The sequence below is a fragment of the Engystomops pustulosus genome, chromosome 1 (assembly GCF_040894005.1).
Source record: "Engystomops pustulosus chromosome 1, aEngPut4.maternal, whole genome shotgun sequence".
Taxonomy (NCBI): Eukaryota; Metazoa; Chordata; class Amphibia; order Anura; family Leptodactylidae; genus Engystomops; species Engystomops pustulosus.
In genome coordinates, this window is record NC_092411.1 from 253,627,682 (window position 1) to 253,646,036 (window position 18,355).

At 40.6% G+C, this 18,355-nt stretch overlaps 1 protein-coding gene across 4 annotated transcripts in view; it reads left to right on the plus strand.

Annotated features, from left to right (window-relative positions):
* The first annotated feature begins 16,180 nt into the window (after positions 1 to 16,180).
* Positions 16,181 to 18,355, plus strand: part of GABRA2 (gamma-aminobutyric acid type A receptor subunit alpha2) — a 106,740-nt gene continuing 104,565 nt past the window's right edge. Inside the window, exons 1-2 of one of the 4 annotated variants that reach the window (XM_072124855.1) lie at positions 16,181 to 16,295; positions 17,951 to 18,053. In XM_072124855.1, the coding sequence (XP_071980956.1) occupies positions 17,983 to 18,053 (71 nt within the window). In that variant the 5' untranslated portion in view covers positions 16,181 to 16,295; positions 17,951 to 17,982. Of the gene's footprint in view, positions 16,296 to 16,563; positions 16,725 to 16,774; positions 16,998 to 17,484; positions 17,649 to 17,950; positions 18,054 to 18,355 lie in introns of those variants that run through there. The other 3 variants (XM_072124847.1, XM_072124862.1, XM_072124870.1) reach the window with 3 other exon arrangements.

Consider the following 18,355-nt stretch of genomic DNA (forward strand, 5'->3'; position numbering starts at 1 on the left):
CGGGGTTGTCCGACAGTTTTTAAAATTCCTGAGATGGGCTGGGGGGCAGGGATTTAAAAAAAAAACAAGGCTGTGCTCACCTTCTCCATCCCAGTTTCCCACGCTGCCGTCTCACCAGTCCATGCCCCTGTTTGTTTGGGGCACAGAAGCTGGGCTACGCACACCCACCTATCCCTATTCCCCGTGCTGTATCATGGGCTGAGATATGGGGCCAGGTGGGCATGGCCCGGTGAAATGGCGCCACGGGACACTGGGAGCGATGGAACTGCTGAGTACATCTTAAAAACAGTCGGACAACCCCTTTAACCCCTTAGACAACCTCCCTCAAAGGATATGTTGGCACATTTACTAAACGTCTGTAGAAGTTGAACAGTGCTGACTTTTCTAGACTGTCTAGTTTAACTTTATATCTTCTATTTGTTGACCTATATTAATCCACAAAATGTGCCACAATGGAGCATGGTTTTGCAAATAAGACCACACACAAGGCTTTTGCCATTTGTTAGGCATACATTTTACCCGAATTCTGATACATTTTGCTTTGAAAAATCACCCATTATATTCGATTGACCGGATGTATCAAATGTAGTGCACAATATGCAGTTTATCTTTCAATGGTCCAGGGTGAACCTCATTATTGAATACTGGCTCACGGTCTTTATTAATCTGGCGCACCCTGCACTGCTCAGGAAGCGAGCACCATCTTTTTAGGTGCACTTTTAACATACAGCGTTCCAACACAATTCTGTTGAGTTGCTGTAGTAAATGTGTTGCAACCTCTGACTAAGCAGTAACACGTCCCTTTATGTGCCCATTGTTTCTATCTTGTCTGACACCGGGCAGCCACGACACAAAACTGGTGCAGACACTTCCTAAACACACGTGCAAGCTCCAAAGATGCTAGACAGACAGAAAACTGGCACAGCCAATTTTATAGATCGGGGCAAAGGTTTTAATGACTCTACATGTACATGATGACAAAAAGCCACTTACACAGGATCACAAACTATTACTAACATTGAAGTGAAACTGTATCCATAACTATTACTACGACTGCTTTACACTAGATCCAGACTCAGATACAGGTGAATATAAAAGTTCAAGTATTCCATTTATATCACAGTAGTGGCTGCAATTCAATGCCTTGTACTTAAAGTTTTCTGTTTGTGAATAAAGCTTTGAGTGTTTTGTGTTCTCTTCCATGTAGAAATTCAAAGTTCAATTGTGTATAATCGTTTTCAATATAGATGATGACATGTGAACTACAGTTTCTATCCAGCAGAGTTATGTAAACAACACATTTAGGGTGGGCATATAAACCCAGCAGTAGGACAATTCCATGCCAGGTCCTGTGTGGTGTATATTAACACTATTTCCTGTGCCAGACCCTGGCACTGGCTATAGGTAGTGCACAGAATGGTCCACTCCATGGCTGGTACCTGCTGAACGGCGAAGTGGTGCAGAATGGCAAATAGTTCCAATTCCTGGCTCTGCGCAGAGAATTGCAACTAAACCATGGCTTGTACAAGATGTGATACATTTCCCCATTGAGCCCCCATAGCTCCATACAATGGGGCACATTTACTTACCCTGTCCTGCAGAGTTCACGAAAGTGCATTGTCCGTGTATAAATCACTATGCCGCGATTCACTAAGATCTTGCATCCAATATCCTGCATGTGTCGCTTCCCCACTCAGGTCCAACGGAGTTCACCTTCTTCTTCCTGGTGCATGTAAGTGCTTCATCTTGCGACACAATTTGAAAGTTAAATCCTGTACTCAGTCCGATTCAGTCAGATCGTCCTACAGCACGCCTACCCCCCCCCCCCCCATTTCTGTTGCATGAAAGCCAGCGCAGCTGCGCCACAATCCCATTGTTTGGAACATAATCCCCAGTTAAATACCTGTCCCAGCGGCACAAATCCTGAAAATGTCAGAAAAACCGACAAGAGTGCGTCCGCAGACCCTTAGTAAATAAGCCCCATTGTCTTTATGTCTTCATATTGGGGAGCAGAAGGTTAATCTGTATCATCATACTGTACAACAATGTTAATAAGGAAGAATATCTCTGTAATGCAGCATTGACATTATGAAACTATTTCTTCACTTCAGAGCTTCATCAAGCATGTGGATTATGTAAGTCCAATAGGTTCCTCGGTAACAGCTTGGAGTTTTTTTAAACATATGTTTGGCCAAAACAATAATTACTGTAACTAAGTAAAGCTTTTTGCTTAGAGTGTACATTGCATTACACTTAGCCCCTCTGTGCTGAGGAGTCTCTGTGGTTCCTTACTAAGGAGTATTTATGGATCTGTATTTAGCAGTAAGAGGCATTCTTTTTATTACTGAAGGGTGTCCCTTTATGGGCACCATATTACAGAGCTATTTTTTTCCCACCAAAACATTGTAGAAAATACTATTTCTGCAAAACAGCATTAGACTAGACACAGTGGCCCAGATTTATTAAAGCGTTTGCACAAGTATTTATAAAGTGTCTGCGCCAGGTTTGTGTTGTGGCTGCACTGTGTTACTGTTTAGTCGGACCGTGCACCACATTTATTACTGACGTGCACCACAATTATGTCTGCATGCATGAACAAAGTGTACCAAAAGAATGGTGTGCACTTCCCGAGCAATGCAGGGGGTGCCAGATTCATGATGAGTGTTAAAGGGGTTGTCCGAGAGTTATGAAAAAAAAAAATAAAGGTGGCCGGAGGGGGCTGCTCAAAAAAATAAAGATCTACTTACCTTCCGACGACCCGGTGTCCCGCGCTGCTGCAGCTCCAGTCCAGGCGCCATGTAAACAAACATGGCCGCAGGAAAAGCGCTGGACTCAGCTTCCGGCAGGACCCAACAACCATCCGGCCCGCATACACAGTGCTGTGAATAGTGACAGGAGGCGTGGCTGGCCACAGACGGCCGTAAGCTGAGTCCAGCACTGCTCTGGTGGCCATGTTTGTTTACATGGTGCGCAGACCGCAGCGACAGCAGCGCAGGATGCCTGGAGGGTGCCGGAAGGTAAGTAGATCTTTATTTTTTTAAGCAGCCCCCTCCGGCCACCTTTATTTTTTTTCATAACTCTCGGACAACCCCTTTAACCAGATTTGATCATTCTGGTGCCCCCTGCACACTCCACAGGCAACTGCACATAGTAAAGACTGCACTAGTTTTTATAAATGCGGGCCATTTGTTGACTTCGTAAGCTTGGAAGTTTTTTACTGAGTCGAAATATAGCTGAGCTGTGTATAAATGTGACTCAAACCGTAGATAAAAAAAACCTTATATACAAAAAGATGATAGTATTCTTCTTTATTATAGCTGTATTGCCTAAACTCCCCCCGAGAAACACTTTCACACCTAAGCTAAGCAGGTGCGCACACTACAAATGACTTCTTAAATGTCACAATCTAGAAACAACAGATTGCCATAAAAACAACGGCCTGAAAATATCAAACGCCAGAAATACAGCTGTGATGATGAGTGCACTTTATAGAGAAAGATGTAGAATATGGAAAATACAGACAAACAACACAGCTGGCCCGCGAGAGGTGACACAAACAGTTGTGTAACACTGCCTTTTCAGCTCTGAATTTCAATTACTCCGTGCCAATAGTCAAGAATGAGACGAATAATAATGAAGCCGATTAAAGGTGATGCTGGTGGGAATCCTGTAATATTCAATATATCAAAATAGCAGCACTATATTTTTGAGCTCATTTAACATTTACTCCAAAAGCATCATTAAAAGTTTCCCCTCCTCATCGGGAAGTTGGTGACATTTCTATGTTTTGTTAAAATTCAAAATGTCTCTCATTTTTAACCCTTTCATGACTCGTCAATGTTAAGCTATGTCAACTGGTCATCAAGGAATGATTGGAGGGGGCTCAGTGTGAATTTTTGACAGCAGTGGTCAATCCTGATGGTGGCAATAAATGAGCATTGAAATATGGGTACCGTCATATTGGCATCATCATAGGGCCATGATAGCTAGACACCTGTAAGAGGCTCCCATAGCAATCACTAGGCAATCTCAATTGCAGTCTGCTGGAATCAGTCTATAATAGAGAGGCAGTATATTCACAATATACTGCACTCTGTCAAATATGTAGTTTTGTAATCAGTTGTATTGCACTATATTCTCAAAGGGGTTTTCCCAAGAAAGAAAATTCTCACATTTCATAGTGATGTTAACACGATAAAGATCATTTTAACCCCTTACTTTACAATTTTGCTCTGTTTTATTGCTGTTTTAGCTCATATATCTTGCTCGGCTGCTCAATGCAAAATTCCAGGGTGTGGGCGAAGCCTCTCTAAGCATTAATACACATTACTGTATTATCCACCTAGTTCTGTGGGGTGACAATGTGGTTAGATTATCAGGGTACAGGGTTTATATGCACTTTCATCTGGCTTCTGACATTGTACCAACACACTGACACATAGAGAGATGAGACAGAGCAGAGATTGATGAGATTACACAGAGACTGACAGACAGGGGCTTTTACACTGTTACACTGTGGGCTCTACTACATCTCACAGACATGTGCCTGCCACCCCCTTCCCTCAGGTCACTAATCTCATTGTAATTTGTGGTTTGCAGCCTCTCTCTCTCCTCATCAACTCCTGGCAGGAACTGTCTGTGTCTCAGTGTGCAGCAGTGTGAGCTCCATGCAGGGGGCATGGCTACAGTCATACAGCAGAGACAGACAGAAATCTCATCTGTATTATCTCATCCAAGATGGTCTCCACCCAGCTCTAAGTGAGAAGTTACTGGGTTGTGTCTAGGGGAAACTGAAATTGTGTACATCAGTTCTGATAGAGACAGGTTAGACTTATATCTGTCAAATGCTGCATTTTTGTTAATAACAGTGAATTAGAGAATGTGTTATTTTGTTATCCTGAGTACATATAAGAAACTTGTCTTCTTGGCAATACCCCTTTAAGCAATCAGATCCCTAAGGTTCTTAGGAGGCCTGAAATAATTAATTCAAGGCCTAATTAAAGCCCAATCTCAAGAATACATACATAAATAAGCAAATGAAACCATAAATATGTTAAAATAGTAAAAATATAGAAATGATTATGCCAAGCGGTCAAAGTGTAATGGAAAAAATGTCAAAATTTAAACTTTTTTGCTATTTTGACACTCATAAAAAATGTTAAAAATATTTAATACCGGTAATTAAAAGGTTGTACAGTTCCCAAAACGTTATCAATGTTATAACACTAAGCAAAACATGACACTTATTTGTTCCGTGAACCGAAATACATGTATGAAAAAGTTGCGGGTGTCAGCAGATGGTGATATTTTTTAAGATATTTTTTTAAGGTTTTCAGACATAACCAAACTATATTAATTTGGTTTTTAAATGATTGGACTGAAACAAAGGATAAATGGGATGCGTCTTCTTGATTATCTGAAAGTAGTAAAAACAGGAATATGTGCAACTCCTTTTTTTTATTTGCCAATTCCACCACATTTGAAAATCCAATACATGGATTAAAATGTTAAATCTAAATGAGGTAAATGATCATCCTAATGTGTTAAGGAGTTAAAGAGGTTGCTACTTTTTATTTGGGTCACATGATTCTTTAATAGAATAATTCAGTAAATAATAGAGGGAGTGTATCATCAGTTTTTGTTTTACAAAAATAGTGACACAATTTTTGTACGAACCCATCTTTGTATAAAAAATTTCAGCTTTACATTTTTGTAGGGTTGGGGACTCTCAAAGATTAAAAAAAAATTCTGTAATATTCTATTATAGTACAAATTTACTCCTGCCTCTAGGTTTGTAGATATGATTTCCTAGTACACAGGGAACACAAGATGTGCCTTATTTATTAATAAATGGAGCATATGAAATGCCAGACTTGATCAATATCCCCCAATGTATTTATTTAGGTTTGATTTGTCCTGTATTACATTTTGTTTAACTATTACAAATAAAGTGTACAATCATTTTGCAAATCTAGGAAGAATCTCTCTGCAGATAGATGCTTTATTCACATCACTCGATTCTTCAATTATAAGTAGGATTTATAATATATAAAATATTCTCTGGTGTGAAAAGCAGTGCTGCCAGGTGCCTGTAGATTAAAAGAAAAATCTGTTTAACACAGAACTATTAAATGCTCACCACAGGACAGATTAGACACTTCTGACTCATTACTGTCCTAGACTAGAAAAAGGAAATAATACTAATATTAATATTACTAATAAGTGCATAGACTATGTTTGTCCAATTGCTACATTAAATATGGAACAAATTTGGGAACAAAGAGATACTATAAGTAGAAGACAATACATTCATCATTTGTGTTACTTATTTAAACCATTTACTAATATTTGCTTTTTGAGTGAACCTGGAACACTGTTATTTACCAGTAGAATTTTATAGGACAGAGTAGGGTGAACATAGAGGAAGATTTAACCATCTGTTTGCTCCACAATTTGGGCAGAATTTGTGCCAAAAAGTCTAAAAATGACTTGCATCACATTCATTAAGGGTTTTAGACCATTTTAGACACTTTTAGGAGCATTTGTAAACTGTCCAGTTTTAATGCTTCACTTTTTTGGTGCACAAATTGTTCGGTAAGTTAGACCAAGATTTTAGATTAAGTTGAGAGAGCTTAATGAATTGGCACATGACCAAAAAGGTTCTAAACTAACTTCACGTTCATGAAGATGAAATAGAACTTGGTATAATTTATGTGCCAAAAATTGCGCCAACACAAGTGTCGGAAGCTAGAAGTGCAGGAGAACACTGCACGCTCTCCTACAGACACACAGTGTCCATACCAGCCGCCTGCCATACCAGCCAGCCCTCTCCTGCATCATCTCAGTGATCGTGTTTGACAAAGGCCTGTGATAGGCCGAAACGTCACCAACTGATCACGTTCTTGTAAATAAATATCACTTTCTGGCATCCAAAAATCAAAAGGAGTGCTTGGATTATTTTATTTGAGTGCAGGAGAAGTGTCAGGATTCCAAAACTGTGCAAAGTGAGAGTCAGAAAACAACTTTTTTTGTGGTGCTGACAGTTCATTAATATGGTGCTGGTATTCCATACACCAGCTATGGACCAAAGATTGCCAAAAAACTGGCACAAAAACTATAATAAAAGCCCTCATTTGTCAACTTTCAGAGTTTTTGTGGGATTGACACTCAGATAATCTGTTGGAACAGGCACAAATGAACAAGGCCCTGGGATTGCCTGTCATAAAAACAGGCGCAAAACCTTTAATAAATGTTCCCCATTGTATATAGTGACCTATCTCCAGGAAGAACATTGTAGGGCAGGAGGAGCTGAGCAGATTTTGCATAGTGTCCTATATGTAGGCAGTATGTTACATAACAGAATGAGGTGTGCAGATTGTACATTTTATCTAACCTGCAGGGTACAATTTGTAGAGAAGGACAAGCCGAGGACAATTGTAGGTAAATTCAACCTTAGATCAATTAAAAACACAAGACACATTCAATTGGGTGTCACTATTTATCAAAAAAGAAAGACAAAATGATTACACAGCAGAGTTTTCTATGCTACATTTCAAGGGGACACAAAAGAGTCCATAATAGGCCCATTGCTAAAATGCCAGAATTGGGGAGCCAAATTTCTGCCAAAGAATGGAAAACCACTTGCCATTGTTCTATAAAAGCCACAGGTGCATTATAAAACCATTACCAGATGGTATCTCACCCCCTAAAGATTGCCGCGGATCTACCCGTTCTCTTCAAATAGGTGTTGGAAGTGCCATGTATAAAAAGGCTCAATACTTTACATCCTTTGGTACCGTCCCATTGTGTTTTCCTTTTGGAAGGTCTTATACCTTTGCTCTCAAATAACTATAATACATGTAGTTTTTTACCCAGCCTTAACGATATTGGGGATTCACTTTCAAATAATCCATACTAAACACAGGAAATTGATAGGACATATTGTAATGTTTGCCAAAATTCTGAAAATGGAAATCAAATACTCCCCCTAATATGAGCTGACTGAGGGAACTCCTAACCGTACATTAGACATGTGAAAGCCTAATTGCTTTGTCAAAGAACTCTCTCGTCTTTCCATGTAACATGTAACCCATGGATCACTTTGCACCCCAATCTCTCCCCGCTGCCGAAGGGACTAACCACGTAGGGCCTTCTCATTTGCTACCATTGCCGTACTCTCCCTACTCTCCCCCCACTTCCTCAGGATTTTATAAGTTACCTAAATACAAATGGTGTACAATTTACTATGGACAAGATCATCCTTGGTAATAACATTGCATAGCAGGCCTGTTTTTTTTATGTGTGTTCTCTCCTTTTTCCAACTTTAGGAGTATGCAAAACCTGGAGCCGACATCAGGTTTTTACATGTTTCTGAAGTATATATCTTTGCTGTACATATGATATCATTATGTCATACAGATTTACTATTATGCACTGAATGACATGTTATTCTAAAAAAAAAAATTCAGAAATAAAAATTTTGTACAAAATGGAGCATCCTCGTGTGAGAAACTACATGCCATCAATCAATAATTTTAACCAGCATTTTGTCGGTCTCAATCAGTCTCGTATTCTTCTGTACATTGCTGCTTCAGATCACCGAGGTTACTGGGAATTGTGTTTGGGCCTTTGCGACATGTTACTTCTTTTTTTTAAGCCACTCAGGTGTAGATTTGCTGGTATGGATAGGATTATTGTTGTATTGCATGACTCCGTTTTGGCTGATCTAGCTCGTGGATGGATGGCCTCACAGTTGGTAAACTTTGGTATGTAAAGTGATTCCTGGTTGGCTCAATGGTTGCAAGATGCCCAGGTCCTGTAGCTGTTAGTGACAATTAGTGTACAGAGTTTGATATATTGTGCTTGCTTTTGGCCAAACATGGCACAGGGTATTATGGTAACACATCTCCACTCCGTTTTTCTTAAGGACATTGTTATGGAAGTCTTGTGGTTTATGCAAACTTTGAATGTGTAAGCAGTGCTGCCATGTCCTTTTGAGAGCAAACCATCCTTGGTCATGCTTTTGCTTACTGTACTTCATGATCTTGGATTTTTAAGATACTTACTTAGGCCTTTAGAGTGTCATTTATTGCTTGTGTATGTTTTGGCTTTTACAAATGAACGTTGGGATGAATATTCTAGGATGGTTCCAAGAAAGGTGGTGACAGGAGAGTTGGCACGAGATGGAATTTTGAGGTTAGAAACTAAGTGTAGCCGTTACTTTAAAGGGAACTTGTCATCAGGAGCCCTTTTTCTGGCACCCCAATGACCCCATAAAGAATAGTGTAGTGGATTTCCCCCCTTCACCCTCAGAAAACATCTCCAGCATGTGCTTATTTCAAATTCAAAAACACACATATCCCTCCTATATGAAATAGATGCAGATTTCTGAGGGTGGGGGGGTCACTACTCACTGGCCACTCCCATGGGACACAAGACACAACTCTGCAGAGAGAAAGGTCAAATTTAATCAAAATTTTATTTTTATTGGAAAAAGCCAGTTTTCTAACAAAAACACTTAGGCAATGGGCAATATTCTTTATGGGGTCATGGGGGAGCAAGGAAAAGGGCTCCTGATGGCAGGAAATACATATTCTTTTAGTCCCTCTGAGCTTCCACTTGTCAGCTGCGCTTTTCAAATGGAAAAATATCCCAAAACAATTAATAACAAACTCTGTTGACATTAGGCCAGATTCATATGTAAAAGTGGATGCTGTTTTTTCATGACTTTTTTATGTTCTCGTATTTTGTCAATGGGCATGTACCAATTTTTTTCACATAATAAGAGAGATATAATAAAGCTTCAACAAAGGAACAATGATCCAGTTGCCCATGACAAACAGTTTTCAGCTCTTGTGATCAGAAGTTTTGTAAAATATTTCCTTTTTTACATTTCTTTTTATTTTCTGGGACATTTTTCATATTTTTCATTTGCATAGGTCTGGGTTTCCGTATTTTCTTTTATTTTGGTGTCTATGCAATAAGACTTTGAACTGAGGTCTCATTTACATATTTGAATCTGTATTTCTGAACAGAATTTCGGAAGAGATTCAAAATGTGGAAGAATTACTGTTGAAATGGATTTATCCTAAAGGTTTATGAGGGGCGCTGTTTTATCTATATTGATATAGCTTTTATATTTATTTTCTGACTTTTTTTTTTCCTGAAAATGATGTTACTCTATTTTTTGATCGCCCCCAGGGTCCTGCATATAAGACAGATGGAACACAAAGGCGCTGTAGGTTTGACATTCTTCTCTGGTGTTGTTACTTGATTAAAATGCATAATTATTCATGTTACATTCTTCACACCTTGTAACAAGATGGAGGAGCGTTGTCTGTATGCAACGATCTGGCTTTAAAAGCCTCCTAGGATAATGAATTGCTTCTGAAGGTACATGTGTACTGAAGTTATTGTTCTAGATATAGAAAAGGTTTCAAATGCTGCTTCTATACATTCAGACTTTATATTGAAGAGTGGATTAAAAAAAGAGAATTACATTGTATCTTTTATATGTTACCTTCCTCTTTGAGTTCTGGTTTCAAAACCTGTAATATAAAACTTGGATGCGGAAGCAAACCTTAGTGGTAGCTTCACACAATGCAGATTTTCATACAGAGGAACCACTGGTATCAAAAACTGAGCATCAAGTCAGGCTACATGCACACAAACATATTTTCGGGCCCTGTGCTAGCCGTACTGAAATGTCTTTTTCACAGCTGGCATGTGGTCCCATTGCTTTCAATGGAAAAGACAGTCTTCCGTTTGATTGACTGTATTTCCGACCAAGCTGTAAATTGTCTGGGTAGCCACGCTGAAGAATATGTAAAATGTCCTATATTTGGGCAGATTTGCTGCACCACAGCTAGTTTTTAAATGGAGAGGGGAGAGGAGTGCTCTCCCCCCTTTCTTCTCCACCTGGCTGTGTCCTATGCCCGTGCTCTGACTTCATTGAGCACATGTCATGTGCATTCAGCCTTAGTGTAGATTTTCCATGCAGAATATTTGGGGATTTCCATCCATATCCTAAATTTCGGCACATAAAAAATAATCGATGTACAGCCAGGTCTAAAGATATGTATGATTTGTCGTCTGTTGAGTGACCTACTTAGAAGAGAACCTGTACCCCAGTAAAGACCAAACTGGGTCCTAAAAAAAACCCTTAAGTCAGATGCAAACCATAGTGAAAATCAGACGCATGCAGTCCGCTTTTTGAAAGGATGGCACACGGCTGCAATAAATTCAATCCAGTTAAAGCGATCCGTTATATGAATGGACATTTCAACCAAGTAGAGCATGTCCTAGTCAGAACCCCAAGCAAGAGGAGCTGAGCAGATGTATGTCCTATTTGTAGACATGAATGTTATAGAACAGGAGGAGATAAGCAGATTCTATTAGAGTCCTGTCTGCATGTTATAGAGCACACTGTCCAAGGTTCAACTTCTAGTAGCATGTTATAGAACAGGAGTAGCTAAGCAATAATTTATTAAAACTTGTATTTTATTGATTGAAATGTCTTCACTGAATGTCTTCACCTAACTGGTGACCGTCTGCTATCTCATCATGCCTGGTAATACCTGGAACATGTATATTAAAAATAAAAAGAGCAGGAACGTATAGAAATATGTTATAGGTTATACTGAATTGTTCTGCACAATACTACTTTATATACCGTATATCTCAGCTCTTACTACTCTATAACATGAGGTCGATAGACTTTGTAGCATTATTATGTAACAATTTAATCTTCTCTTAATATAGATAAAGGGAAGGGTGGAGCTTATTGTGTTTTATTATATCTAATAAGTAGCAATGGTTGTAACATTCACTATACAATAGCAATCTTCACATAAACATGTAACGTATTTAGACCCCATCTGCATATATGGTTGAGAGTTTTGATATTTCTTCTGACAGCTACTAAATGAACAGCATTAAATGTAGACAACCTAGCCATGTTCTGTCAAAAACAAGAAATATCTGCTGCATCGCCTTTATCTTGCTAATATTCTACATCTGCAGAGCGTCTGTAGGGAGTCAATCAAGGATGAAGCCCAGACACACAGGTGCTGACTGCATGTTGATGCTATGCCGAATACAAGAAAAATGGGAGAAATACATGAATTTTAGCAATGGCTTCTGTATTCTGTCCACATTGCAGAACTTAAATAGTACAAAACTAGATAGATAGATAAATAGGTTAGTTGCATCAAGCCCAGGTTGCATCTGACAAAGTCTTGTTCCATTCTGGATGATGTACTTATTTTGTGGTCATCCAATAGTGGGTCAGTGCCAGGCTTTATAGATGACCTAAAAAACAATCCATTAGGTTTGTGTTGTACATAGAGTCAAAAGAGAAAACAGGTTCAGCTGGTATCCTTATCGAAGGAACATCCGGCCATAGGAGAAAGTCCCAATAGCTCCCGACAAACAACGAAGCATATAAAGATTTGGTCTGAGATTTACTCCTTATAATCCAGCAGATTAAATGACTATATCCAAAAAACAATCCAGTGGTTTTTCCGTCCTTTAATCTTATGGGGAACAGTGAGGGTCAGCAGATATATCCACATTCACAGAATGCGCTTCTACCATAGGTCCTGGTAGCCACATGGGTATCCCCTGTGCAATATGTACAGAGAGTCCAATTACTCCACTTGAGTATTAGGTAAATTAAAGCGAATATACCGTATATACTCGAGTATAAGCCGACCCAAGTATAAGCCGAGACCCCTAATTTTACCACCAAAAACTGGAAAAACCTATTGACTCGAGTATAAGCTGAGGGTGGGAAATGTATTGGTCACAGACCCCCCCCCAGTATATAGCCAACCAGCCCCCTATAGTATACAGCCAGCCCAGCTTGTCCCCAGCAGTATACAGCCAACCCAGCCTGCCCCAGTAGTATACAGCTTACCCCCAGTATTATACAGCCTGCCCCCAGTAGTATACAGCCTGCCCCCAGTAGTATACAGCACTGCCCCCAGTAGAATACAGCCTGCCCCCAGTAGTATACAGCCTGCCCCCAGTAGTATACAGCCTGCCCCCAGTAGTATACAGCACTGCCCCCAGTAGTATACAGCACTGCCCCCAGTAGTATACAGCACTGCCCCCAGTAGTATACAGCCTGCCCCCAGTAGTATACAGCACTGCCCCCAGTAGTATACAGCACTGCCCCCAGTAGTATACAGCCTGCCCCCAGTAGTATACAGCACTGCCCCCAGTAGAATACAGCAAGCCCCTAGTAGTATACAGCACTGCCCCAGTAGTATACAGCCTGCCCCCAGTAGTATACAGCCTGTCCCCAGTAGTATACAGCTTGCCCCCAGTAGTATACAGCCCAGCCCAGCATTAAAAAAAATAAACTTATATACTCACCCTCCGGTGGCCCCGGTGTGCAGAGCTGCTCCCCCGTCCGTCTTCTTTCTTCTGCTGGGCACCGCCATGTTTTTTTAAAAGTATTTTTTATTTTTATATTGACTCGTGTATAAGCCGAGGGGACGTTTTTCAGGACATTTTTGTACTGAAAAACTCGGCTTATACACGAGTATATACGGTAGTTCAGATTACCTCAATTATTTGGAACTGTTTGTATTTAAAGTTACTCACATTCATGTTATAAAATTGTACATTGAATAAATGAACATTGACAGCTAGTACGTCAAGTCCATTAGCCCGACCCAGGGTTTTGCCTCCTTCTGGCTTCTTCCGGGGTATCCAGAACACAACTTAAAAGGGATATTGGTAGAAGAAAAGTTCCTTGCCAAAAGAAACTGCTCAGGTTTCGCACAAAAAAGTCCCAACCGCAACAAAAAAAGTCTCAAAAAAATAGTACAACAAACCAAAATAGATGGTGATAAAAACCTCCCCTCCCCCGAGTGAGTGTCAAGAGGGAAAAGATCTACTACAAAACAAGAGAAAGCTTGAGAATGAAAAATAATAATTTAAAAATGAGATCTAATTAAAAAAAAATGCTTGTCCCCCACACTAACAACTGCCTATAGTGAACCTAGTGAAGAACGTGTTGAAATTTGTAGCCTAGTCACTAAGTATGTTCCCATGTTCAACAAAGGAATGGCTGTAACTTTTCTCCTAGGTGAGCTCCCTACTTTGGGATCTATGTTGTCCTCTAGTGAGATTTATCAAAAAAATGTACTAACTACATGGTTACAGGGTTTCTCCGGTGTGGTAGGGCACATTGGGGGGCATCTAAGCCAGTCTTTTGGCAGATGCTTTTTTTTATGTTGCTCGGCCATGAGCGCCCTATTGTTGCCACCACAATGTAGCTTGTTTTCCAATACGCATGCCTTTTTTTTTTGGTTGGCCACAGCCAAATTCGAATCATGACTTTTCCTGCACTTCTGGTTTCCCATCACATTTTTCTGACGCAATTTGTGTCCTACACCCAGCACTACAAAAACAAGTCTCCCTTCATGTATGTGAAGAGTCATTTCATGAACTTTCTGCCCCTTATATTATTAAGAGGTATTCCTACAATACAAGATTCTTAAACATACTCAGGATAACAAAACAACACATTCTCTAATTTACTTTTATCAACAAAAATACAGGATTTCACAGATATAATTCTAATCTGTCTCTATCAGTACTGGTGTAGACAATTTTGGTTATCCCAGGATCCAACCATAAATCTTCTGACTCCAGGGTCGGGCAAGACAGATTTTTCTCATGTATATCTTCTCCTGTCTCACGCTGCCCCTCCCACAATGTGAGCTCACACACAAACTTCCTGCCGGCAAACAGGAGGCAGGAGACTAAATCTACAAGCTACAGGCAAGATAAGATCTTTATATCAGGGGAAGGAGGCATGAAGCAGAGCTGACTGTGCATGTCGGATTCGAGTGAATGTTCAGAAGTTAAATAAAAGTGTAGATAAACCTGGACTCTGATAGTGTAACCCGATTGTCAGCACACAGGGATCATAATGGACCTCATTTATGAACAAAATTGTTCTTGTTGCTCATGACAACCAATCAAAGCTCAGCTTTTATTTTCCCACAGCAGTCTATAAGATGAAAGCTGTTTGCCATAAACAACTAGAACCATTTTGCTCACAGACACTTTTGATAAATGAGGCCCAATTTTTCTGCTTAGAGGTTCCATACCCACACTCTGGAATCTTACACTGACCCTCACCAAGCGATAGGAGCTAAAACAGCAATAAAACTGTAAAATTGTAAAGTAAGGGGGGAAAAATGATGTTTATTGTTAAACATTATTTAGGGGGTTAAAATTTGAGAAATTTCTTTCATGGGCAAACCCCTTTAAGCCCTTGCGACACAATCTAAAATCACAGTCTAAAAACCTGTACGATATGAGCGCCAAAAAAACCCAGACCCTGCGACACAAATAATAAATGTGCCCCTTGTGGAAAGAGGACAACAAAATTCCATATTGATGGAAGGATTTTTTTGATCAAAAGTTTTATAAACTGCAATACAAAAAGTCTACAAACTACCTGTGAGCTTCCCCTATGTAGGTTGTACAAGACTACACCGTATATTAATGGCAGCACAACATTTGACACATCTGGATGCATCTCCAAAACATCTGCATCATTTTAGTGTTGTTCACCAAGGTGATGTTACAAATTTAAGATTTTCAGGTCTAAAAAAGGTGAAAGTTGGAGATTTGAGATACTTTTTAATTAGAGAAGGGTATTGGAAAGTGTATCAGATTTAATTCTTGTACAGGCGGTCCCCTACTTAAGAACACCCGACTTACAGACAACCCCTAGTTACCAACAGACCTCTGGATGTTGGAAATTTACTGTACTTTAGCCCTGGACAACAGCTGTAACAGTTATCAAATGTGTCTGCAATTAAGTTTTATTATTAATCCTGGTTCTTATGACAATCCAACATTTTTAAAATCCAATTGTCACAGAGATAAACAAAAATTTTGTCTAGTTACAATTAAAAAATATACAGTTCCGACTTACATACAAATTCACCTTAAGAATAAACCTACAGAACCTATCTTGCATGTAACCCGGGGACTGCCTGTACTGGGGAGACGTCTTTTACTTCTTGCTGTTTTTCCATAGTGTGGTTGTGGCTGTTGATGGGTTAATGTGCACCTCCCCCCTCCCCCTGCTCTGAGCTGTATATACCTATACACTAGACTATATATATGTATACTGAGATGAAGAGTCCTGAAGTGTAAGATGTTACTCCTTGTTACATAAGGAAGACCTTGTGGCTCCTCATTGTGTCTGGAAGGTGCTGCAGGACCGGAGCTGTACGCGCTGTCTGCACTGCAGCCTGGGGAAGCAGGTGAGCTGTGCGTTTCTTTGTATCTTTGTTCACATTGCAGTTATATAACAATTAGACGCAGAGTGGAAATGGCTTTTGAGGTGATGGGGGATGCAGGGTGAGGCACTGGGATTCCCCACTCTGGACATTATATCGCCATCCTAGGCAGGAGAGTGACCGTGTGCGGCTGCTTTCATCCTGGCTGAGGGGACTCCCACAGCAGCGCCCCCCCCCCCCTATCCATGCGCGTCCCCGGGGGGAGGCGCGCGCCCTGACAGCAGCAGCATCAGCAGCCGGCGCTCGCTCCCGCGGCAGCAGCAGCAGCAGACCCTCCTCCATTCATAGCAGCCAGGATCTGGATGTATCTCAGCTACTGCAGCTCCTCTGCACCTGCAGCTCCAGCATCCTCTGCAGGCTCCGGGCTGGCACCATCCCCTGCACCCCATTCAGGTAGACGACCCCCTCAGCCATCCCTGGGTCTGCTGGACCAGAACTCGTGGAGATGCTTCAGCTTGTAGCTTGTGTGTCTAGCAGTGAGCTCTAGGTTGGAGTATCCATTGCTTGTACATGCTCTGGCATCCTCTCATGTCTTGCCAGTTGGTCAGTGCCAGTGCCTGTGGTCACTCCTGGATGGGTAGTGTCCATGTGTAGACCAGAAGATAGTGGTTAGCAAGGAGCTGGCTATGAAGTGGGGAGCACATGGTGCTGAGACTGAATTTCCAGGTAGGATCGGTAGTTTTATGGCTTGTTATGAGGGTTTCATACCTATGGACCCATATTCCTATCATGGACCTTCTGATAGTCCTCCTCTACCAGGTCTGTAGAACTTAAGTCTTGGTTTACAAAGTGTCTTCATGCATGGTCCTCTATATTCATGCACTGCAAACCTCAGCTCAATGGTCCACTTGGACTTTCTTGTTTGCACATAGTCAGATTGTATCTTAGGGAATGTATGGACATTGTGGTTAAAAACTATCTCTGCAGTGTTCTCATGTATGGTCCTGATGCAGAAGCTTTATTGATGCACTGCAAGCCTTCTTCAGTTGTCAGCTCAATGGTCCACTTGGACTTTCTTATATTCACACAGTCAGACTGCGTCTCATGTGATTTATGGTTACTCTGGTTTTAGAAAGTATTTCTGCGGGGTCTACATGCATGGCCGTGATGCAGAACCTTCTTCAGTTTACATGACTTTCTTGTTTGCTTTTGGTCAGACTGCATCTTAAGTTATTTATGGTCATTCTGGTTTAGAAAGTATCTATGTAGTCTCTTCATGCATGATCCTGATGCAGAGCGTCTACATTCAAGCACTTTAAACCTTCTCCATGGTCCACATAGACTTTCTTGTTTGCGCAAAGTTGGACTGCATCTTAGGTAATTTATGTTAATTCTGGTATACAAAGTAGTTCTGCAGTGTCTTCATGCACGGTTCTGATGCTGAACCTCTATATTCATGCAATGCAAACCTTCCTTGTGGTCCACATGGACTTTCTTGTTTTCATAGTCAGTGAGCTTAGGTCATTTATGGACATCCTAGACCTTGCATGTAGTTAAGGTCCACCAGAACCATGCCTGTTAAGACCTTCTTTGCATGCTCTGCAAGTTCCTCTCTTCTGCTCGACTAATGATCTTCTCCTTTAAGTGCTTCTCAATAATATTGTCTCTCTCCATCTCAGGTGTCTTGTTTTGAGAGCTTCCTGGAGCCACAATGGATCATAAACTGCTGTTTTGTAGGAGGATAGCCCTGTTTCTTACCATCGTGATGTGGGAGTCATCAAGGTGAGCTAATATTCCCCATTCTCATGCACTGGACGAGGTACCTGCTGTGTTATTTGAGTTGGCTTCCAGCTGCGAAACATTTTGGTATTTTAATTAAAACATTTCTGACACCGGCCCTTAGCAATAGAGAGCTAATTGGGGCATCATGCTTGGGAAAGTCACATTACTCTTAATAATGGGAGCTTCAGTAATGCTGCAGGAACACAATGCCATATACCTGCTATATCTTCTACATGAGTACCATCTGCTCTGCCTATAATCACATATACATGCAGTAAAGGTAGGCACATAGTGTATTTGTG